Genomic DNA, 25,512 nt, shown 5'->3' on the forward strand with positions numbered 1-25,512 from the left:
TTTTGTCGCGCACATACATTTGGGATGGCGTGGACTGTCGACTAAGAAAGATCTAAGAAGTTTATGATTGTTTATATATGTTTATAAAAGTTTCTATATGTCGGTGAGGGTTTGTCCTTCGTGAAGACGTTGCGTAATATCTAATTTTGGCTCAAAACCCGAAATAACGACGTACTGCTTTTAGCCGTGACAAATTGTTGTTTTATTTTAAAGTAAACCGGCTTTCTGCTAGTACAAAGAATAGCGGATGAAACCTTGCCCACTCCACAAATAATTTGCCAAAATTCGCCCAGGCTTTAATACCTATCCTGTATAGCCACATCGTATATTCTGGGTAAGCATAGCAAAAAAAATATATTTTTTAAATTCCTTATTGCAAGAAGGGGAACGTTTAACGGATAATAGCATAGAGAAAACTACGTATTGCATACTAGGTTTACTGCAGAGACTGAATCCGAACACTGCTAAGTAATGGAAAATTCAATAAGAAAGATTATAGAAGAAAAGGAAAACAAAAGATACCGTGACTATAGGAAACAGTTAGGTTTGCAGACGGCGATTTCCGAAAAAAATACAATGCTTTCGAAATTGAAGAAATGAAAAGCTACATTTGTTGACACGCTTAAGTAACTACAATACATTACAATATAATGTTACGATAACAGGGCACAGTAAAAGAAACAAGTCGCCACAGATGTGAGATGCCTCAGGCTGCATTGGTGAGCGTAGAGGCACAGTGCACATGAACGGGCCCAAAGAGGAATGAGCGGAACTATTTTAGACGACAAAAGAAAAATGAAATGCAGCAGGCCCAACAGAAAGAAGACCAGTTTTTGCAACTTTGCAAGGGCAACAAAATGATTTGCCATCTGCTGGAGAAAATAACTGAGAGGCTAATATACAACTAACGTCTATTCAAGTTAAAAACACAGCGGATTTTGAACAAGTGTAATGGATCGCGACGCAGTAATTAGAAGGAATTAAAACGAGACGAATTACTCATGGGGTGAAATTTAGAGGTTGCGGCGAACCTACTTTTGCTGTAGTTGTAAAAAAGACAACTCTATCACTTGCAGACATCGCTGAATCAGGTTCTTAAAAGAAAAACTCTTTTTCAGAGATTATTAGCACATAGTCAAAGGCCTGGGGAGCTTGTAAATCCAATACATGAAACAGAAGCTAGACGCTGAATGATCTGGTATTGTGGAGAGAGTTGCGTTTGGCCAAAGGCTCAGGCCTATGCCTTTCAAAAAAAGATCCATGCTTTATTTCCTCACAGAAATTTGACGATCTACAAAATGGTACTTCCGACACACATACAAGGATAGAAGGGTTACAGGCCAGTCAAAGCCTTAGCTACCACCATTGCATTGAATATAATATAAAGTCAGCGCTTCCAGGACACCAGTCAGTTCCGCCGAGTCGCTTCAAGTACGAGGGAAAGGAGGAAACGATAAAAAGCTATATCGCGTATAGTTGCCCTGATAATGCTACAGATGTCTAAGAAATACGAACAGGAGTGTACTGATTGATGATAGTCTATCTCTTCTAAAGAAACTCGGCAACCCCGAACTACTGGCAATAACGTAACAGATGCTCGAAGGTAGTGTTAGAGGCGTCAACGCAGACTAAAACGGGGTTGTAAAGCTAAGGATTTACAAATAAGAGGCATAGTTTTTGTGAAATATAGTTAAATAAAGTGCTTTTACAAAGGGAAGTTTTAAACAATAAGAAGGGCTGTTCAAAAAAGCTTTGGAAATGGAAGAAGACCTTTAGGAAAAACCCGAAAAGCTAGCTAGAAGCAAGGGAAGAAACAACCTCTTTTGAACCACATAGAGTTTGAAAACACAGTACAAAAATGATTCAGACATTTGAACATCATAGTGAACGGGGTTATTTAGAGAGAAAACAGGATTATACAGGATTACAGAGAAAGCTCTCTTTAGTTTAGTTCTAGAATTTGATAGTAAAATAACTAAGGTTACTGCGAATTGTTTGTAACATGTAAGGGAAAAAATAGTCCTTAACTCTAAGGGGGGTTTGCAGCTCAATTTGCTTATTAGGAGCATTTGCCAAAATCTTCTAAGCCATTACAGAGCTCTCCAAGGTGTTAACAGCGATTTGACGAATGAACAGTGAGGCTAGTCATACAAGCAACGAGGAATAACAAAAATATTTTTAATAGTCATTCTGGATGCAAAAAAAACGTGCAGCAACCTTCAGTGAAAAATTGTTCTTCGGTCCTTGTGGAGCGTTGTAACGTACCTTGTCGATCTTATTTCTATCTAGTCTAAAATATCAGTTTAGAGCTTCTATGAATATCGCAGTTCCGTAAGGTTTCATTTTAACTGCCTTGCACAGGACTTGTGTTGAAGATTACCTTTATAGCCTGTTTACAACGGTTAGAGCTCCAAAACAAGAAGAGCTACGGAGCCGTGCAAATGAAATGCGCTATCTGGCAATGACACTGACGTGAGCTGAATAAACGATCAACTAACTACATTATAAAAGGCCGAAACCTGATGGTACGAACTGACCATGCAGCACCAAAAGGCTGCACGTCAGATCAGCCGGACGTAAAGGTTTAAAGACATCTGCGCAACTGTCAAGACTCAGACGCAACGTCAATAGTTCCAAAGCGAAGGAATGTCATCTGCCTTTTGCATCGGTTGATAGGTCCATATTTCGTTCTCGAGACAGTCTATACTATATTGAACCCGGCAACAAAGCATATAGACAAGCTATTAAAACAATCTTAGCAGAAGGCATGTCGAAAGTAAGCAGTGCCGCTGCCCCTGTTCTTGCAAGTACGATTCTTTGAGAGCACAAAATCTAAGAACCGTTAGAAACTCTCGGAATTAGTATAAGGAAGCTGACTGTATTGTTTTGAAGAAAATGTTTTTTTTTTTAACTTTCATAAATACTCTTTTCGAACTGGTGAACCGCCACTGAACAACTGTAATAAAGGCCTGCCTTGACGCGGACACGACCCTGATATTTGAGTAGTGCATTTGACCAGCAAATTTTTTTTTCTCACATTTTTTTTTCAAACTTCCTCGTTCGCGAGGAAAATGAAGAAAATAGCTTTGCACAGGCTAAATGAAAATAAAAAGATAGAAATGGAATACAGGTTAGGTGTTAAATTATAGCATAAGTAAAAACAGTTTTTCCATTTAGCAAAAAGACTTAGCGTTTCATTCAAATTCTAGCGATAAATTGGGTAATTCTGTGCTCGCCGTTATTCTCCACGACCTGTTTCTATTTATTCAACCAATTTATTCATTCCGTCTCACCAGAAGTTCTCAGCTTACTTACTGAGGAGCTTGTTAAGCCAGTTCCTGTACCTTTTTTAATGTTAAATGTAATGTTAAGGGTGTTATTTGTCATTAATTGAAAAAGCAGTAATCCATGAGCGTGAAGGGAAATGTGGTGGGTGCAGGAAATTATTATTCTTGTTCAGGGTCTTGCAGGGCAGCTTTAACGACCGTCGCCAGGTGTGGACTAGCATTGTCATGAAGCAGTGTGACTTTGTCTTTCCTATCAGGTCTCTTTTGTTGGATAACTTTGTTCAATCGATGTAACTGGACATGTACGAATCCTTACAAATCTTAGAATTCCAAAGTACAAAGCCGCTAAACACTATAATCAAGGTAGCTACAATATACTACCAAAACAATTCCTTTTAAATCATTCACATTGGGTAAACTTACATTATCAGAATGATTCAATTTGGTAAAACAAACTAATAATCAAGCTAATTAAATCATTTTTCTCTGTTTTGATTCTTTATTTTTGGTTTACAATAAAGAAAGGGAGATGATAAGTAAGTCTAAAGCGTATAAGCAAGGACTAGTCGGTCAGAATACTGAGAAACAAGAGACTCATTTTGGAGTTTTTAATTATAAAATTAACTGCCTGATAGCCTTTGCTTTTATTAGCTCAAAGTGAGTATCACAAACTAAAGATGTATTGAAAAATGAAGCTTCCACAGAACTTTATATTTGTGAACATCAGATCAGACAGGGCTGCCCAGTCAATAGACTGGATTGCATTACGTTTTCTTTTCTCTGTACACACAGCCGTGTGCGTGTAGTGTGCCTTTAACAACATGGATGTCTTAATGCAAAAGTACAAAGCATCATGGTTCCACATATTACCCAAGCCACATACTCTAAATGATGCAACCATTACTTTGGAGAGCTCTATATGAGACATGGTAGACACACACACCCCGTCGCGGTGACGGCATAGTAGGTGCATGATTGCCCGATAAACTTGAGGGACATGTGGTACTTTAGCATCGAATCCAAGCGCAGACAAGTTTTGTATTGGAAGCTAGTTATGAAACGGAATGCTGTACTGGGCATCTAACCTTTTGCAAACAACATTGCAATTACACCGGCGTTTGCTTTCGATCTTTATAGAAATTAAATTATTCGATCAATATGTTCAATAAAAAAAGATCCTGATTCACATAGCAACTTCTACAAAAACTTTTGGGTTTTTGCACGGTTGTGTAATTTGGAGAGTTTTTATAAAAAGCACAACGGGTAAATGCACTCATCAACTTAATTCGATAATAAAGGCGGTAAGCAAATGTTATAAACATGAGTAAGCGGGTCAGGATATACAAAAATGTCACGGAAAATCATAAATATTCCGTTGTGCTAAAAATGTAATTTGGATTCCCAATATAAGACTGATCCCAGGCAACCTATTTAATTTATCACAGAAAAAAAAAAACTCTTAATTTATAATGCCTTAGTTCAGTACAAAATATACAAACTTATAACCAGTATTATGAAATCTTTGTTCCGGTGTCGTGCTTTATCGCAATAGTAACACGAATATTACTATATCAAGCAACAGCTGTTACTTATGCCCTGCTTCTTTCAAGTTACTGGTTGACATTCTTACTGGTTATCGACGTACGTTCCGTAGTAATAAGCGTGAGCGATTCACATCCGGGACAAAAATGAAGACCAGGTATTACTCTACCTGCCATCGCATCTGTTGTTAACTTGCAAATCCAGCTCAACGACAGCTCGTGTGTGCTGTGTCCATCTATAATAGGTGGGTCGAATCTGCTGGAAAGGAAGCCGCAGTGCTTCGACCCCTCGCTCTTCTCGCTTTCATCATTCCATTTCTATTGAAAGCTGCTATCGGGTCTTCCTGGACTGTGCCATCGCAGCACGCGCCGCAGAGCTACATCTTCCGGCGCTACGGATTGTCTAACCCCCCAATAATAAGCAATCTATTCTCCGCATCGTAGAAATTAACTCACTTTGCGTGTAACTGCATCTTCAGTTTTCAAACAGAATAGCCTAATGCAGAAATGTTCATTAGATAGATCTTGGTTCACTGTTATGCCACGTAGTGAAATTTTGTGTAACCTGGTTGACTTCTAATTAAGTGATATTTAAGGCCATCTGAAGTAGGTGCTTCCGGCTTCCGCACCAAGAGAGTGTACTGTGCCTGCAACAATATTATGCAGCAAGATTACCTGAAGCATTGTAGAGTGTGCCTATTTCTAATTGTAAAGATTTTTCAAAAAACAATATGTTGAAATTCATTGTCTTTTTAGTGCTACTAATAGAAGTATATAAGACTAAAATGACGGCTGTGGAAGCCCGTAGCAATACACTGGGAGTGGCCGGCATACCGATTAACCTTTCGTCAGGGTAAGGCGACATTCGAAGAATTCCGTTCTGTTCACGTGCACACATTGTCTATTAAGTAGTCGTTATATAAACTTAGAAAGGCCAAGCCAAGGTTGTTATCCGTTTGACTCCTGTGACTTAGCAGTACAACTGCGTCTTACGCTATATTGCTGTCTTGTCGTATTTCTTCTTAAGAACGAAGCTTTTCGTTGGAAACGCAACGCAGTAAAGCACATAGGTAAATTCGAATTTTATGGACTTGGATTCTCTGGTTAAATATTTATAATTTGATTGCCAGATATTCACATACAAACCATCGGAAGTTAGCTTTGAACGTGGTGGTTAGCATTAGACCTAAAGGGCCTACTGATATCTTCCTACTTGGGTCATGCATTACGCCACTAAAATATGAAACAACCGGCACTCTCGGTTAAGTTTAGGGCCGATGAACTTAATGCAAAGAATTGCGAGGCATAAAATCAAACCTCTATCTCATTTATCGAAGATACTTGAAAATACTCAATTCAATATATCTAGTAAGTAATGCGGATCACCTTAATGTAGTTCCGCTCACAAAATTCGCAGATTAGGGCAAGATTATTTGAGGCAGCTATACCAAGGTATTCCAGACGCTGTTACCGATTTATTTTTTTAGGATTGCTGCATTCGCTTGAAGTAACATCTTCTAAAGATCTAGTTGGCTTCGTAGAAGATTTGCTGGACTACCTTAGAATGAAAACAATTGAAAAAAACATTTATGCTTTTTCCGGTCATTTGCATATGATTTACCAGGTAGCTTTAAACTACTTGGTGGACTAAAGATCTCCAGCTTTGTCAAATTGGACGACGAAAAGCCGTGGAATGGACAAGATACACTACGCAGATGTTAACATACTATAGATAACATTGAAACTTACTCTTTACTATATTTCAGAGATCCTAGAATAATCCAGTCGAACGATAGGCATCCGCAGGGGACGTTCCGCCGTCAGAGTTCAGTAACTTCTATGGCACTTTTTTCGTCGCATCCAACAGATTCTTCGCAACTGTTTGTGCAGATGGCCCCTACAGTGTATTCTGGCAACCACGTTGTACCTGCTCACATCGTCGGAGCGTACGAGAAGGAACTAAAACCACAAGTATGCATATAGAAAATTTTCCTTACGTACGTTTTTTGTTAAGCAATGTATTTTTATGTCACTTTCGTTAAATCGGCATCGCTATAGTTAATCTAACGCAGCACTTATGTATCAGTTCATTGCTGTTAGCATTAGCTAACTGGATTACTGCATTCACAGGGCGACTTCAACCGGGGCCCCGCTGAAACTTTAATTTACGCGCTTTTTTGTGCACCTAATAATAATAATGCGTTATATACATAAGATTAGCGAAATACTCATTGTAGCACATAGCTCACTGCGTGAGCGCAATGTCTTGATATTCCTTATATACTAAGTTATACATAGTATATCGTTTTCAAGAAATAGCTGTGAGCTTAATAATTTGTATAGAGAAGAACAGCTTCTATAATTATAAGCGACGACATTTAGTGTAAATTATAGAGACTCACAGTAACGACGAAGCTGCCTGTCTTTTAAGCGACCGACTGTAACGTGTGACACTATCGAGAATCTGATGCTGAGCATTTTGTTTTTCGATCCTTTGGCCTTGTGAACAGTGATTTCGAAGGCACAACCTTGCCAGGGTTAAATTTCCTGCCAAAGCAGAAGTCGAAGTACAAACAAGTGCGTTTGTTGGAGGTTTTGCCTTTTCTAACTCTTAGAAGAATCGAAGGAACGGCTCTATTAAACTGTTTCTATAAGATAAAACTGGTGCTTCGTAGTACATGCTAGACGGGATAAGACAGTGACGGACTATACCAACGTAGGTCCATCTGTGTTCACGGTAACAACCTGTTACAGTTATACGAGAGGTACAGCATCTGCAGGTGATAATTAATATTTTGTACCAAAATATCATCTATTCGATTTTTTTACTGTTTTCATCTAGAACTTTTACTTGGGTTCGCACTGTGTAAACAAGATTATGGGCTGATAAGAAAGGATCAATCATCTCAATTAAAATAGGGTCACCTTACATGTTCCCCACCTCTGCCTACGCATTGTGTCTTATCTGTAGCTATCGTCTGTACCTAATCTAACTCGTCTTATATGTTCCAGATACAATTTCTTTTTCAATACTTTTGTTGCAGTTGCTAAGCCAATTTCTTAACTACAAGTAGTGCTGCATATGGAGCCCACAAATCTTTACATGCCTCCATTCGAAGCAGCTGGTAGGATTGCGGTCTTCAGGGTGCAATATTGGGTCTTCTACGCCGCCACCGTTCTTTTCGCTGCGTTTCTTCTTTGTTGAAGCACCAGACAGGCCACTTAGGTGTGGGCCGGGCCATCATCTGCTCCCAGGTTGTAATGGACACAAATCTCTGACAGCGCCTTGCCGATAAAGAAGTAACTTTGAAAATTACCATGCCTTTAACTTGGACGATAATGTCATTCATCTTTCTGCCCAAGCGGTCCGTGGCCAGTGATTTGGGGTTGTGTTTTAGGATGGCGATCTATTCTCGCTGCCATTCCTCTATGATAATGTACTTTTCTGCTTATTTTATTTCTATTGACTCGCCCCTTCTATCCCACGAGTACTTTCTTCTCTTGAGTTTTAAATTTTATATGTGTTACCAATCATTATCCTTATAATATCATCATCCTAATATCACCACTACAGAGATGCTGACCGTAAGATATGCTTCTGTAACACGATCGATTTTGTGACCGACAGGACCAGCCTGTGGTAGCCTGCTCCTTTGGGATATCGAGGTTTGAAATAATCCTTGCTGTCAAACTCGGTACCTTTTTTGCGTATGCTGTAGCCCTTTTTATATGTAAAGTACCACTCGCAGATATTTTGCGTTATTTACAATTTTGACCTCTTTGTTGTTTATACGAAAATTAATAAGCCGTATCTTTTTCTTTCTGATAAATAGAAATTCTTCATTTTTCTATGGGGACAATTCTGGGCCTGTTTTCGGCTTGAAACGTCATATAGAGTTGTGCTTGCTGGAACTTTGATTTTCAAGGCAGATCTGGCATGGCTTAAACTAAATCATCGGCGTGCACCACCATCTCCATCCCCTATAAAAGCCCTGGAGACAATGTCGTACGCTATGTTCCATAATAACGAACCAAAAATAGATCCTTGTGGGACATCCACCCTCATATACATGCAGGTCCCTGCACTCGTAATCTTTCTATCTTAAGTATATCTAAATAACCTGAAAAATGGTTCCAAATTGTTTTATATATGCTTTCTGATATTGTGTTGTTGATTTGTATATGTAAAGTTTTTGATTACTTCAGCCAAGGTGAATGATTAAAATTGATTGCATTGATATACCGAATCATGCGTAAAGGGTTTTTTAAATCCTGGTATCCACGATTACGTTCCCGCGAGTATTTCTGATATATAAAAGTACTGCCTAATAAATCTTGCGGGTTCTTGGAGTGGAGCTGTGTGCCACTTTAGCTTTCAAAACAACCTGCTGAGTGTATCGAGCTATGTATTCTGAAGCCGTACTGCATGTTAAGGAGCCGACCGAACTAGCTTGCGGACTACCCAAGTGGTTCGTCATTTCGCAGATTATCGCTCTAAAGCCTTTAGAAATGGTGCTAATTAAGCAGATAGTTCGATATCCTCTATTTCCCTTTGATATCAGCTTCATGGTTCTTCGCATTAGGTGGGCAACCTGCTTTTCTTGAGGAACTTTTCCGCTACGTCCGCAACTACCTTGAGAAATTTTTTGAAGGAGATCCTAAACACTTTGAAGGGAAGACCACATGGACTAAAGGCCTTTTTCATTTTAATCGATCGGCAGCGTATATAATATGCCGTCACCGGTTCAGGTATCACTAATATATTTTTTCTGTTTTTTTTTTAATAGCCCGCAGACACGTTTTTTAGCTTCATTGGCTTTTATGATGTGTGAGGGCGCTGGTCGATAAGAAATTTTTGTTGAGTGCTGCTTAGAGCCTTTTGTACTGTATGTAGTACCATGGTTGGTTATGACATTTCCTTGAATATAAATAATCATTGAAACATGAGCACTGCCGTCATAGAAACGTGAGGAGGCCTGGATGATATTGTGGGAGCAAAAAAACCAACAGTCTTTGAGAGGTGCGGTCTGGTATTCTCGTAAAAAACTTTTGTTTTGTTGAGCGGGTCTTTCTATTGGATAGTCTCGTTCTGAACCATATTTGAGGCCAAATGACTTCTTGATGACCGGTTTGTTTCCCCCAAGTATATTCCAGCAGTCTCCTTATAATGGAAATCTGACTTGAGTCTGGGCTCAGGCTTTTCTCTCCAAGTATCTTCCGCAAGCCGAAATATCACTTTTCGTTCAGCGACAATTCTGTATAGAAACCACCCATTTTGATTGCGTCTTAGCTGATGTCGGACGAAATGTTAAGGGTCAATAAGAAGTCTTTCTTCCATGTGAGCTTCATCCAGTCCTTGGCACACAGAAGGTCCTAATTTCTAATAAAATTTCACACAAATAATATGCGTGTCAATGGTCTGATAGTCGCAACTTACCTTTCTGGCTAATTAACTAGCTGCTTGCCATTCGAAGTTTTCATAGACCTCAGATGGTCGACTGAGGCGGTGTACATTTTTCGTCGAACTTAAACTTACCAGATTCCATCCAGCAGTCTTCTCAGTGCCTTCTACGGCCTTTGCTGCGCACTGCGTAAATATCTAAAACTGTTTTGACAGCTTTTGACTTTATAAGAAGGCAAACTAAAGTAAGTGTCAAAAATGCACCTTTTTTTTTACCTCAAAGCTTTAGCTTTGAAGTCTGAGCTCAACGTCGAATTCCGTTCACTGCATAGTTACCACCGACTTATAAAAAAGGTAAAGTACTGTGATATAGTGTATAAAATTAAACAAAAGTATAGATTTAAAAGGATAACCAAACATTAAAAACAAGTGCTTTAATAGCCGTTTGCCTTTATTATGTTCCAACCTAATATAACTATGAATTTTGAACCTATCCAAATAGATTAAAAGGCGAGGAAAGTATGAATGTTTTTCCTTATAAACCATAATCGCACTTAATCCTGAATGTCGGAGAGGCTGATCGTAATTTTTAGCGATGCGTGTACAAGATACCAATGTGGCACCGAGGTAGCGTATACATTTTTGCTCTGCCAAACAGGTATGATGGCTTTGCTTTCATTTCTTTTAATATGAGACTAAATTTAAGCGACAGCTGGAAATGCTGCTGACTGTAGAAAATTGTGTATCCTCGTTACACATATAGGTATGCTTACCAATATTTTCTCTTCGTTTATTACCACACAATGGATATCAGCACTGGATCTTTAACACAAGTACGAAGATCAATATCTCGACAAGGTAAATTTCTATATATTTGGTCCTATTGACAATTTCCTACGCAATAGATTGGTGGAATTGGTTGTAATAATTTAGATTTGCATTCCAAGGATCGTTCGATACATCGGTAGCTTAAGTGAAAATTGGCTTCATCTTAAAAACAAAAGATATCTACTGCTACTGTAACAGATTTGAAACGAAGGTTTTCTTGTGAGAGAATTGTGGCCCACGCTTTATATGCAGATGGACTCAAGCTTTTCGAATGTGCATCGTTTTTAGCAAAATCATTATCTGTAAAGCAACAAAAAATCCCTAATTTTAAAAGTTTTCCAACCATTCAATTTTGAAGCACCGACTCTAGTTGAAAAGTGATGAAAGGGCTAAAAAAAGTTTGAATAATATTACAACTGGTGAACAGATAGCTGAAGCTAAAATATGTCAAACGAACTCGTATAGACAGTTTTAGAAGCTAAAGAGAAGTACGGTCGACACGGAGCCACACGGAAACAGAAAGAGACATTGTCACTTAAACTGACTCACACAAAAGGAACTCAAATTAGTTTGTTGTTTGTATAACTAAAGAGATACAGATAAAAGGAATGATACATGGTAGTGTTTGCAATATCTAAACCATTTAGACTTGAACAGGATATGTCGACACGGCTCCATTAGAACATATATATATCTAAGATGTTTATTGCGGTGCATCTCTGCGAAAAGGCAGTGGTAGCTTTTTTCGCCTACAGAGAGGAAAATTTTAATTCTCTAGTAACAATCCGAACCGCACTGTCCGTTCCAAATTTGACAACCCGACAGCCTGTGCCTACGGTGTCTGAGTAATTCTTCGGCGGTGTAGCTGAATGTTTGTGAAACATCTTCAATCGCCTGTATTCCAAAACCCATTTACCCGGTCATAAATTAATCTGCCCAAAGCATAGTCAAAACCAATTACTCTCACGAAAATTTATTTTTTTTTTTTGTAAATTATGCACCATTAACAAACACAATGATGCATATCCTGTCTTATTATTTAAAAGACAATAATCTGACTGAATGCCATGTAAAAGTGGTTTTAAGCTAAACATATCATGTAGTGTGTTAAATAAACGGTCAGTGATTATTCTTTTTTCTCGAAAGAGAGCGCCGATGTAACCCATTGAAGAGTGCTAAAACAGCAGGTTCATCACCAGTGCAATAATTTTAAGGCTGGGATAACAGAAAACAACAGCAGCTGATAGCGTTGGATCTGTACGACAAAGCGGCCGCTTACCACTCTGGCTAGCCAGGTTTTATAGTGTACGGTTATTGCAGAATAGCCCACATCCAAAAGAACTAAGCCGCTTTGGGAGACAAATGCCGCTGGATTATTCTTTTGTTTCGCTCAAATAATATAGCTTCTAAAATAAAAATGATTTAGGCAACCTATCCTTACTGTGTGAAAACAATAATACGCAAATTAAATTTGAATTGAAGAATTTATGAATTGTTAGACTTAACAAAATCTACTCTGAAAAATCCGAATATCCAAAAACCTTTATGTGCAGAGGTATGGTTTCCAATGGTTAATAAACCAATTATACTGTTAATCTCGTCTAAGAAATTTAAACTCAATTATAATAGCCGTATTTCTCATTACAGGGCGTCCGGGACGTCTCAGATCGCAGGCTCCTAGATCTCCTTTTTCAACAGTTTAACAGGTTGACCTCCTTTGCACTGCGCTTTCTATGACTAAATTTGATTACTCATCAAACAAGGTATATTTTAGGTCTGGTCGCGAGGTACTACTTAGGCTTGTATACCCCAGACGAAATATACCTCAAACCCGTGTACGGAATATATCCTGTCAGCATTCTTCGTCCCCTTTCTCTCTAGTAAAAACATTCAGTGTTGAAAATGCTAATTCCAGTTATTCGTTGCTTAAATGCCACTTAAAAAATGAGCTAAATGCACTCAATGTAATACACATCGGATACAAGTTTACGATCGAATGTTCGATGTTTACGATCGAACTTTGACTTTACTTAATTTAACATTATCTGCGTGTAAAAAAACCATGAAGACTTTTCTCTCTCGGTGGAGCCTAAAGCCAACTAAGCATATAAGATGCGTTCTTTAATCCTTACCCATAACTACCCCTTGTCTGAAACGATTGGATGAACATAGATAATTACCGTTATAAGCGAAAGGAATAACGGTTCAAAATCAGCTAAAGGCAAATCTATCGTATTGGGAGTAAATGAAGTAGGTGTTAGAGGTAGTTGGAGCCTGAGGGGTTAATAATATACACATTGACATTACTCTAAGCGGCGCACGCAACTTAGGACTAGGGGACGCGTTATTCGTAGACTTCCGGTTGCGAGAAGCTTAGTCCTTAAAATGTTTGTACTATAGATACAGTGGTGTGACTAATGTTGTATCAGGAACCTTTATCGAACACACTCGTACAATTAATCGGAATTAAGCTTCTGTGTTGACTCGGGTTGTAAAAAAATAAATCCTCTGCTGACAACGGTGCATCCAACAGTGGTACAACTTTGTCATTAATTGTCATGGATCTAAGATAGTCATTGGTAAATAGATAAAATAAGGTTATTAGGTTAAAAAGAAAGTGCATATAACAGAGCATTCATTGGCTGCATTCTATCCGAAAATATATCTCATCAGATCCAACCATTAAAGCTCTTGTCTTTAGCTTTTAAAGCTCATAGTAGATCATTTGCCCCTTCATTTTGAAAGAGATATTCTGGCCAAATGAGTACCGTTTCTCTTCACATTACGATACTGATGGATGTAGCTCAAGGTTATTCGAACAGAGAAAGATTTTTTTGATTATTAAAGTGTTTGGTAAACTTTTTTGTTTGGTAAACAGCAATTATTTTTATGCAAAATTTTATTATGCACATTTTGTTTGCCATTGCAGTTGGACAATATTAATGACTTCAAGTTTTCTTAGCTGCTTTAGTGCAACTCGGATGATTTATTTTGTTTAATAATTTCATAAGTAAGATAATTCCGATAATAATTTCTTTAACAGGTGATAACTCTGCCTCCGAGATCGTTGGATGCTTTAGGGAATATAGTAGCCGATAACGTTAAGGATAATATAAGCTTTGAGAGGTCTCTAGTAATGACACCAAAACTTGAGGCTACGCCACAGTTTGAGGCACAATTTCATGGCGTTCAAGAGCTTCCAAGGACAATTGAGCTTAATGCTCCACTGGACTTCAGCTCGCAACAGCTTCGTAAGGTACTATATTATTTCAATAGCAATATTTTATCGTGTGCTTTTTATAGTAGCTAAATTAATGCACCACTTGGAGCTCAGAAATAATTTGCTACGAATAAACAAAGTATATGCTATAGGTTGAATATACGAGTAATATGTTATTATTTTATATTTACGAGTAATATTTATTATTTCGGCTAACAGATTAGAAACAAAGCTGAGTTATTTGAAGAAATAAGAAAAATATTATAAAACGGTTTATAGCTTATGAATAAATTCACTATTTTATTTCTCACATTATCGATCGCCGAGAATACGTTTCGTTGCAATTGTACCATGCCTTAAAGACACTCGTAGTGATACGCTTATAACTACACGTCTTCACCCTACAATTATAATTTCCAGATAAATACGTCAATAATTATGTCATTGTATTAATGCGAATCAGGTTTTTAATTTACTCTATGAAGTATATAAAGAATGAAATAGTCCGTACATAAATCTCTTTTATGACAAATAAGGTGAATTAGTGTGTATAAATTAGCAGTGTAGTAAGCCTCCATGTTAGACTTGAAGGATATAGTGCAGAACGGTGCTGGTGCCGACACGGCTTTCGGGGTGTTTTGGCTTATTCATGAGCATGATAAATATTTTGCTATCATCCAAGATCAAACATATACTTACTAGTTGAAGTCTCACCTGATGCAGATGTCAATAGGACGTACAGGCAACGTCAAAAGTACACACGCAACCATCCTAGGAAGTTCACACAAGTGTCTCCATAGGTACGGAGCAGTTCTAGGGATACGGTTTACAAACGCCGATTGACGCATCTTAAGGGTAGTATTTTCAAACTATGGAAATTTAATAGAGAATCCTACGGTATGAAAAAAATCCAAAATGATTTTATTCGCTGTGCTCGACTTCCAATTTGTACGTTGGCTCCATAGTCCTTAAGCTACTACTGTAGGGCTTGACACGTTCCCACTTAGCCACTGGCTCCACCACTGATGCCTCCCAACATTTAAACTAAAACTTGGACTAACTTAGCATTTATTTGATAGGCAAAGCCTAAATATATCAATGTGCTTAAGGTTCAGATGGCTCGCAATGTTAAATGGGGACATGAGGCTGCCAATTTTTCTAGTAAGCTCTAAACATATCGTGCCAGCTTTCACTCGTTTTATAAGTTTAGTTAACAAATAAATCACGGGCTTCTTTTCTAGTACGCAAAATGCATTAGTACAGGAAAACATACTTGGTACAGCCCGATGTCTTTAGCATATTACTTTTTCAAGGTTTTCGAAAAGATAATGATTAGAGGCCTTTTATTTTGGCCAGTTTGGGTTCCGGAAGATACAGTTGACACAACTGGCGCAAGTCTAACAGAACTCCACCGACGAGATTGGAAATAGGCAGGTATATGTTAATGCCGTTGGTTCGAATATGGGGATCCGCGCGCGTAAGCTTTTTCAGAAAAAAGTTCTGATCGATCGATAGATAGATGAATGGAGATGAAAAACTTCTAACCAACAATGGAGTAGGAGACTGTGAGGCTGTTAGGCCGAACGCACGCAATTCATGGCTTCTAATTAGTAGTGTTCAAAAGACTTCATAGCCGGAAAGTTATGAGGCACTCGACGTTGAGAATCGCTTAGAAGGAGCTTTTCCTTTTAGTGTCATTCCATCTTTTTGCAAAGCAGGTGAAACTGGACGAGAGGAAGTCAACACTGAAAAATCTCAAAGGTCCATTGTTGGACCCCACATGCCATGTTTTTTAGTTACATTTGGCTTAAAATGTCAGCATGTGGTATCTGTAAGATTATGCGATGGTACTTTTCCCTCCGATAATACACGGACTACTCTTGAGCGTGTCAGAGATTATTGAAACTTCCAGGAAGTATAAAGATAGAGTCCTTTAACACCTTGAGCTTTTAAGCACGAAGGCGACTCAGAGATACCTCGTGTTCCAAGTGAAGATCTTTCTTGAAAAGCTACTACTTCTATGTTATGCATCTCTTAAAAGGTGACTGTCACAGGACTCAAATCGTTCAAAGTGATCCTCTCAAAGCAGTTTTCGGCCAGAGCCACAAAATCGCGGTAGGTGATCTACTTACTTCCCGTAAATTGTCATTTAAGTAAAATATAAACACGCATTGCTCGTTTTCAAGATGTCAAAGATATCTTCGCCGCTTACCGTTGCGCTACTGTGTTCGAAATTTTTTTGGTTGTCAACGAATCTATTACTTTGATAGGTTCTACCTTTTTGTTTACTATCATACTGAAGTACCTTACTCGCTAAATTCTATTAGTCGATTTATTGAAATAGGAAATTCTAAAGCGCGTGGATAGAATATAAATTGGGTAATCATGTAAAAAAAATATTCGTACTGTAAATAATAACGGTGACAATATATTAATCGTATGATAAATTCTATACAAAACGTGTAAAATGAACCTTTTTTTTATCATCTTACATCTCTTTCATTACTATTTTCATGAAAACTAAGCGTCACAAAATGAAGATTTCAGGAACTGCTGAATAATTTTTCACGATAAGAGCACGCCATCATTCATCCCACTAAACTCCGAGATGTGTGTAGAGATCACGTTATAGATAACATCTTATGAAATATAAAGTTGTGTGTAAAACGATGCTTCGACTGAGATAGACATTAAAAATGAAGTACGTTTCGGTATTTCGCGGATTGGATTTTCGCCATTATCATATGAAGAGAACAAAGAGTCTTAGTTTTGAAAGGATTCTTTTGAGTTTCCATATATTCCATAATTTATTGGCAATTAACTGGCCTGCACTTACATAGGGTCAAAGCAGAAATTCTTCCGGACTATATGTTTTCTTATGTTATGTTTATCATGTCACATTTATGTAAGCTTCGTCATTAAGCAATAAGTTTATGTTCAACTGGTAACTGGTTCTATTAGAAAAAATAATTTTTTTCAGCGAGTCCCAAAAATTAACTTAACAGAATTTTGCATTAACATGGCACGCACAAGGAGCAATAACACAAATGTATGGAAATGGCTGCTACCTTACAGCCTATTTAAATCACCATAAGAACAAACGAAGGGAGGAACGTACGAAATAGTTGCCGATTATTTCTTCTCACGAAGCTACGACGGTGCAATCTGATGGCAGAACGTCGCTAATCTGTGACGTTGGGCAATTAACTGTAAACTGAAAAAGCGATTTTTTGTCAACTTTCAAAAATTTTGAAACTAAACAGGTGCAAGGGCTCTCGAAATCGTGTAGAGCCGCTAGCTGAGTCAAGACTATAATAGTATGTGTTAAGCCTGAACCTTCTTAGGGAGCACAGCGAGCAAGTGCATCATATTGCATTTGATATATAATGTAAGATTATATTAATGCATCTCTATATAGCCCGACGACTACAGGGGCACCGCGCAAGTAGTGGACCCCGAGATTTCGGAAGTTCACAGAAAGTCAGCCATACAACATGCTGGAGAAGGAGATGATGGAGAGGTCTTGGAAGACCATGGTCCACATGGAATGCCGTATAGAAATCTTCAAGATTCGAAAGAGCAGGTACAAACCGGATTAAATTTTTTGTTTAATCCTATTATTTGCTAGAAAAACATTACTAAATAATCTAATGCAAGACATTGCAAACGAAAAATCTTTACACCGGTTCTAAGTCAGTCGTACCCTGATAAAAACAAAACTCATTGGTCAAAAAAATCATTGAAAATTACAGCAAGACCAGCAACAATATCGGAAGGTGGACACGTATAGGACATCAAGGAAAGTACCAAAAGCGAGCGCTCAAAATAGTAATGAACGCGATGATCAAAATTTGGAGAGACATATGGTATGTAACAAAATGGTGCGTTACGGGGAACTGTTGAGAAAAGTTGGTAGATATATAACGTGCTAGAAAATTACTAATACCTGACTTCTAAATATGCATGAATATAAAAGAAAAAATGCCATTTAGCTCAATTCAAAGAATAGTAGATTTTTAAGAAAAACATTTTTGAAGTAAAGAGTACTACGCATAGTTAAAACTCTTTCTAGTTTAGTTTTCTAAATTATCTCGGTACACACCACATATAGATATCTTAGTTCTTTTTCTTGGCATGTTTAATTTGAACAGCCGATTAGAATAGAAGATTACATAAACTTTACAGAATTAGTATACGATTTGGATAATTTCGCAATAAAATATAAGTATGGTCGCAGATCTTATCGCTCAGAACTTCGACTCTCAAATCTGTGACAGTGTTTCCGATTGCTGTCAGGTCTGGTTTAGGGTGTAAGTGCTAAGTAAGTATAAAGAGGTACACCAAAGAGACAAGACAATTACAGTTGCTCATCCTCGTTTAATTCCGAATAATAGAATAAGCAAGCATGTCTGAACTAGATTGTTGCCGTTAGTATTATTGCTTCATAATGTAATCTATAGTCACAAAGCTAAATTGCTCACCGAACACAGGTAAATCTAGACAGCAAGAATACAAGAAATTTCTTGTGGGCTGCCAACCCAGTGACAAGCCTAACTCGTCGCGTTCAGTTTTTTATGCTTCTAGACATTCTGCCGGCACACGGCCCTTTTTTGGGATGCGTAGGCGTCGATGGTGGTCGATAGGTATATGTATGTGACCTCGTATGATATTACAATAACGCAACATTGGTATGATGAATTCTTCGCCTAAAGCGCTCTTAGAAAAAAAACTTCCACGGCAGTAGCGATTTCAGTCTTTCATCCTTGGTTGTCGTTCTACTGACCATACGCCTCGCTCCGTCTAGTGAATCCTGACAACCAAGTTGTTTCTTACGTAACTTCGAGGGTAGGTTAACCACCTAAAGCTAATACTGTAAGTTCCAAGGAGAAGAAAAAAAACGCCAGAAATTGCTGCATGTCCGCGGTCGTTATTGGTTCCCGTAGAAGTATTATGTACAGCTGCTTTGAATGAGGGTACCTTCCCTGCGAATGGAAATTTAATTTCCCCGGACACAATTATCCTGAAAGCAGGGTTTTTCAACTACCCGTAATTGCAGTATTATGTCAGTTTCGAAAAGCAGAAACAGAAGACTTTGTCAGCTGTTGTTGATCTCTTAAAAAGCCTCCTAATAAATACACTGCTTCTAATTTATATGCTTCTCTGTCGAATTTTACTGTTTAACTATCGAATTTTAAAATTATCTGAAGGCGCGAACGCATTCAATTAAATGCGAGTCAAATAAAGAAAATACGAAGCATCATATTCGACTGTGATTATGGACGGACAATACATAGAACGTTGTAGAAAAAGCACAGCTATTTTTTGATTACGATATGGCTTAGCTATGGAATTACATTTAATCAGCTTAAATTGGGCGTTTATATAACGCAATAAGGCATACACATATACAAGAAGGCGGGTAAAGTGGGCAATAATACACAAAGAGCTTGATACGTCAGGCATCCTAAGGAATATATGATTTTCCAAATGTGGACCATCATACAAACTTCATTATGATCTCCTGTATTATTTCTAAGTCTAAAATTTTGTGTTACTTGACAATACATGATCTGGCTACTTCTCTTTGTATGTCAACATTTTTTTGCTTTGCAGCCATTACAAGCGTTTGTATTTTTCAATCCAGATGAAACAGTTACGATGTCGGGTAATAGGTTTTTTGCCCACTTACAGAATATGCTCGTAAGAGAGATATGTAAAAACTGGTTGTATTCAAAGCTTAGCTGAATCGGATAATATGTGGCTCCAACAAAGCAGTGCAACCTATCACTAATTATAAGATTATGGAAAAAAAATTATATGACGCCAAATTTTCGCAGGGCACCTGTTTCACGCGACTCACGACTATAAAACTCTCCTTTTCTCTTTTGTTTTTGAAAAAGCATCTACATGACGAAATCTTCTACAGTTTACGAGTTGGACAAGAATACCGGGTGACAAGCTTCTTTGAATGGAAATTACCTTCAAGCAAAGCAGTATTTAATGTAAAATTCGGAGAAAATATGAATTAGTAACCGTATATAATAGGTTCGTAAGGACTCTCTTTTTAATGCCTGTTTTCCCTTTTAGCTCTTTATGTGCCATTCGAAAGTGCCCTTTTTTTTATGTATGAGCTTCGTATCTTAATTTTATAGTGAACGACATCATACGTCGAGTTTACGCTTTAAAAAGGAAGAATCTATGTAAAAAAAATTCATATCGATATCTACTTTATTTTTCTTTTTGCCGAAATCAAAAACTGCCGAAGCACCCTAAAGTGGTTTAGCCATGTGTAACGAGCTAGTTTCCCGCGAATTTCGGTTTAAAAATAGAACCTTCAACCAAGAGGGTATGCCTTACCCTAGTTCGAGCTTTTTATCGACCTTAGATCGCAAACAACTTAATTTTAAATTGTCAAAAGGTACGCTGTGAGCACCAAATTATCATATGATATTCTGGATTGATACAATTTTATTAGAAATTGGGAGTCTGATTATGTCATAGATTGAGTGAAACGCTTGTGAAGATACGGCTTTTCATTGACCCACATCACCTCATATGACACTGTTTAACGTGCTGCCACAAAGACAAGTCTTTATATCGAATTGTCATGGGTTACAAGAGGTGCTATCCTCAGGTTTGTATGAAGCAAAGAAAGAAATGGGTAACCCCGGGAGTACGCCTGAGCCTCGAACTTCTTCTTTTTACTTTACTACATTTTCCTATTAGCGGCAAATGAAATTAGTACTTATTATTACCTATTAGTAGTAGTAATACTACGGCGCTGTTACGTTTGGCTAGCGTAAATATTATCACACTCCACACCAACAATGTCCTTACAGTTTATAAGATCGTATAGGATAGCCCAAAGAAGAAATCATCTTGCGCACATTAGACCTTTTGACTAACCCCCAATGTTTCATAATTTCCAGGTGCGTGATCGCTATATATCAGAGGAAGACGATTATGAAGATAGACTCCTGCAAGAAAAGTCTGACCAACGGTTATACGATAAGAAACATGCAAGAGTACGTACCCGCGAGAAGGACGGAACGAAAAGCGAACGATCTAGTGGACTGACGTTTGGTTTGTTTAAATTTTTTTTCTGTATTTTTCGGTTTCCGTGCAGTATAGCTATTTACTACATGGGCATTAAGCAGCTGGCGCTACTTGATAAGCCTGCTCACTACCCGAGTCTTACTAACATGATCAAGCAAGTAGTATCTTGGCCCGTTAAATGTGGTACGAGCCCCGACAGACGCACCCTCTCCCGCAGCATCAGTGCGGTTTGAATCGACCACGATGATTCTAGCTGATCTTTCCCCACACGAACGGCAGATTTTTCAAACGGATATCTTTTTTTAATCATAATGTCATTTCCTCGATGGATCGAGTTTGATTAGGACAATGACTAAAATTGTTAGTCCTGCCTCGAAAACTTTGCAGTGCTTAAATAATTAGTAGATATTCAACGTGTCTATAAACTGAAGATCGATACGTTCAGTACCAGTATATAATAATTCATCTGGAGCCGGACAATTATAAGATGGCTACTGTTTCATTTGGCATTACGTGAACGCCAATGAGATAATTGAAGTAATGAAATAAGCCTCAGTTGCTTCTTATTGTGGTAGAATCAGAAAAGTGATCCATTTTGGTACGTACGTCAAACTCGAAACAACGAACGTCAGACAGTTTAGAAATTTTTTTTTTGTTCAATAAAAGAATTAAGAGATTTCTTAGAAAATATCAGGTATGTTTGACCAAATATAACTCTGCTACAGGTGCCATATAAGACCACAGCGCTACATACGCTAAGTTTTTTAAATGTAATATTTACATTCTGAAATATATTTGATGCATAAAATTAACATATTAGATCCAAAAAAGTTTAACAGGAACACTAGACACGAGCTATATAAAATGTAATACTGCACACAGTGTACTTAGTGAAAACATATCCGTGTTGCACGATTTTGATCTAAGCCTTTACAATTAGCACATTGTTTGGATCTGAGATATTATATATATTTTGGTCTTAGTTCGATTTTGTTGACTCCTCCGTGCGGCATGTGATTGCTGTCTGGTTCAAGGTAATTAGGCTAATTACCTTCTTAGTCCAGCCTCTTGCTACGAGCTCCAGGCGCTGTTGCCTCCGATACAGAACAGGTGCTTTTGCCTCTTGCAAGTGTTTTATATCTTTATGATGTTCTGACGTTTTTGGTTCTTACACCGGCTTCCTAAAAGATTTTGTGATCCTGTTGGCTGTACTGAAATGGAATGGATTACACGTTCTTAGTAAGCTGTCGCGCGTCGGCTCCATGGAGTAATTTCGTCATGATGGTTTCCGTCATAACTGTTATCGTCCATACGCCAGTACCGAATGTAAGATTCAAAAAGTTTATTTTTTAGTTGTTGCCGGCTTTTAAGGGTTTCTGACTACCATTCTCCTCTCTCCTTCTGCAAAGCTATAAAAAAAAATAACAAAGCTGATATACGTGTTTATATTTAAATACAAGTTGCCTCGGAGCAGAGGACGATATATTACAACAATCCAAAAAATTAGGGTCCCTTGGTAATTGTTTCGAAATGAAAATAACAGATTGGAACCGGATTTGAAATTACGCAAATACACTTCTTATACTAGAACCACCAAAGCCGCTACTACTTTACTGCAGTTTATTTAGAAATAGCAGCTCCTTCATTATTTATTTATTATTATTTATAGTTATTCACAGTTCCGGGTCGCATTCATTTAAGAATTACAATTTTTATATTTGCTACGCGCATCTTCATATTCGGTCGCGCTACCATGGTATACTCCCTAACATATAATCGTATATATATTGCATATAGGGATACCCATCGACTTCGGAAAACAGCTGCCCGATAACTATATGGGGATTACTAGATGTATGATTGCAAAGAGCCCGTAGTAGATCGATTAATGTCCGGACGTCGGCCGCGTTACCGTTAGTAGCACTCAACTAGAGACGGCGTGGACCTTGCCGCCTGAACTGAATCTTAATCTTTCGTTGTCGAGCCCGGGGTTATCGATTTGCAGCTCCGCGGCGTCCCGTTTTTCCTTGTTTCCGTATCCATGTGCATGTCCTTTATGGAAATCCTATGGTGATTGTTTAAAGGTACTATAAATATGAAACACTACCTTAGACCATCGACGTAGGGCAAAAAAAAAAAGTTCTTAATCTTGGTGGGCTTCGCCCGGAGAAAATAGATTGTATAATACCTGATATTCGCTTACCCTCGAACCATCCGGCTGTTCATGCAGGACACATTTCAGCCGGTCAGCTGTGGGTACATATAATCCACAGCTGGCCTCTGAAGTCAGAAGAAAGATCTTTAACATGCCGGCTAATTGCTAACCGTCAGCGACCGGCCTAATCATTGTTGCAAAGCTAAAACTAGATCGTGCGGCCCGTGCAACAGTACCTGAGTGGCTCCTTTCCTGTGTGGTATGACCTAATGATCGTACACGGGGCGGAGAATCGCTGTAGTTTTAAGTAAGAACTGAACGAATGCTTCCTGGACGAAGTCGCTTCTCGAGAGGTTGATAAACTTCCTCCGGCACCTTGCTTAGTGTGGTTTGGCGGTAATTCGCTAATAATTCTGGTACAGCGCGGTATGCTTTTACACATTGAGTTATTCTTATCCAGACGTTGCCACAAGGGGCCAGCTGAGTCGTTAAACTGGGCGCTGGTAGCAACTGGCGTACCCAAAGCGACAACCCAGATGCGCGGATTTTTTCACCACTTCCCATGAGTACGTTGATGGCATATGCAACGTAAAATCCAGAAAATACGTGCGAAATTCTGACAATCAACCTCGAAAAGAGGCCTGGCTATGTGAAAGACGGCACCACGCTAGGCCGAGCTTAGGAGCGCACGACACTATTTAAACGAAAAACCTCCGGTGCACTTTCTTGCCTATGGGTGTATCACTCGAACTCCGTAATGGTGAGGGGTTGCGTTGGCCTGACGTGAGTTGTCTGATGAAATTATTGCGTGACGTGCAACGGCACTTCTTCAAGAAGCCAACGAAGCTTTCAAAGGCTAATTTCAAGTCCCCACGGGCGACAAGCCTGTGTAGTATGCGCGTTGTCGTCGGGTTGCTAAAGCCAAGCAGGCTCAAATTACGATGGAAAACAAATGTCAGATGGCGCCGTGATTAAATCTTTTTTCTGCTTCGTCAGCTTTGACTGTCGTCCTCGAAAAAAGATGGATGGCTCGATTTTTGTGTTGACCATCGGAAGACAAAATTAAACCTTTTTCGCTGTGCTGCGAAATGCATTAAAGAGAGCCTGACTGATCTCAACAATTGACCTGACGAATCTATACTAGCAAATCCTGATAGGGTTTGAATAAGGCAAAAACTGCGTTTTTGGGTGCTCAAGGTGACTTGTATCAGTTGAAGTTCAGTGGGTGCCCTTTAGATGGCTAATGCTCCAAAGACATTCTAACGGCTAATCAACCCTTGCGATACGAACTGCCCTTGGCCTACTCAAATACTATTTTTATTTAGTTTCTTATGTAAATCCATTCCATTACTTCAATATGAAGATTCGTTTTTGGTTCCGAATAAGGCCCTTATAGGCAGGACAGGACGCATGTGCACACAGATGCAAGCGATGCCGGACTGGGTGCTGTTCTCGTCCAGTGTAATGAGACTAAAAATCACATGGTGGCGTACGCTAATAACTGTTTGCCGAAGAGGCGAAGTGAAGAGCTCTGTCTGTACATATACAGTGGACATTGACAACTGTGCGCTAAAATACAAAGTTGCCAGAAAATGATTCTAAGATTCGATATCGATTGCATGACAATTCGCGCCACCGATTCCCTAGTATGTGTACACGCTGTAACAATATGAAGCAAGACCATAAACCGCAACGCTGACTCTGGATCAATTACACTGTATCAACACGCTGGATTCCGGAGGTAACCACGCTTCAGAAAAGCAAGGCTGTATCAACACGCTGGGTTCCGGGGCTAACCACGCTTCAGAAAAGCAAGGTTGTATCAACACGCTGGGTTCCGGGGCTAACCACGCTTCAGAAAACCAAGGGTGACCTGCCATCAAACGATAAGAAAATGGCCAAATCCAATTGTGTTGAGCCACGCTTTACCATTCCGGACTACAAAATTCCCGACTGGTTCCGTTATCGGCCGAATTAGCGAAGTCATCCACGCGTGAAAAGAAGTCGTACAGAACGATCGTGAT

General features: G+C 38.7%; 2 protein-coding genes across 3 annotated transcripts in view; one reads left to right on the forward strand and one right to left on the reverse strand.

Annotated features, from left to right (window-relative positions):
• The first annotated feature begins 5,187 nt into the window (after positions 1 to 5,187).
• LOC111265245 (uncharacterized) overlaps positions 5,188 to 25,512 on the forward strand; it is a 22,014-nt gene continuing 1,689 nt past the window's right edge. The window contains exons 1-6 of the mRNA XM_022841747.2: positions 5,188 to 5,681; positions 6,595 to 6,799; positions 14,101 to 14,313; positions 17,696 to 17,860; positions 18,030 to 18,143; positions 21,207 to 21,360. Coding sequence (XP_022697482.1) covers positions 5,560 to 5,681; positions 6,595 to 6,799; positions 14,101 to 14,313; positions 17,696 to 17,860; positions 18,030 to 18,143; positions 21,207 to 21,360 — 973 coding nt within the window. The 5' untranslated portion in view covers positions 5,188 to 5,559. The remainder of the gene's footprint in view (positions 5,682 to 6,594; positions 6,800 to 14,100; positions 14,314 to 17,695; positions 17,861 to 18,029; positions 18,144 to 21,206; positions 21,361 to 25,512) is intronic.
• LOC111265243 (uncharacterized) overlaps positions 17,062 to 25,512 on the reverse strand; it is a 63,399-nt gene continuing 54,948 nt past the window's right edge. The window contains exons 15-16 of one of the 2 annotated variants that reach the window (XR_002683343.2): positions 22,385 to 22,544; positions 17,062 to 17,491 (exon numbers count right to left, since the gene is read on the reverse strand). Coding sequence is in view for 1 of the 2 variants with exons in the window: in XM_022841745.2 (XP_022697480.1) it covers positions 22,468 to 22,544 (77 nt within the window). In the remaining variant the exon portion in view is untranslated. Of the gene's footprint in view, positions 17,492 to 22,059; positions 22,545 to 25,512 lie in introns of those variants that run through there. The other variant, XM_022841745.2, reaches the window with a different exon arrangement.

This window comes from Varroa jacobsoni, unplaced genomic scaffold (genome assembly GCF_002532875.2).
Source record: "Varroa jacobsoni isolate VJ856 unplaced genomic scaffold, vjacob_1.0 scaffold_947, whole genome shotgun sequence".
NCBI lineage: Eukaryota > Metazoa > Arthropoda > Arachnida > Mesostigmata > Varroidae > Varroa > Varroa jacobsoni.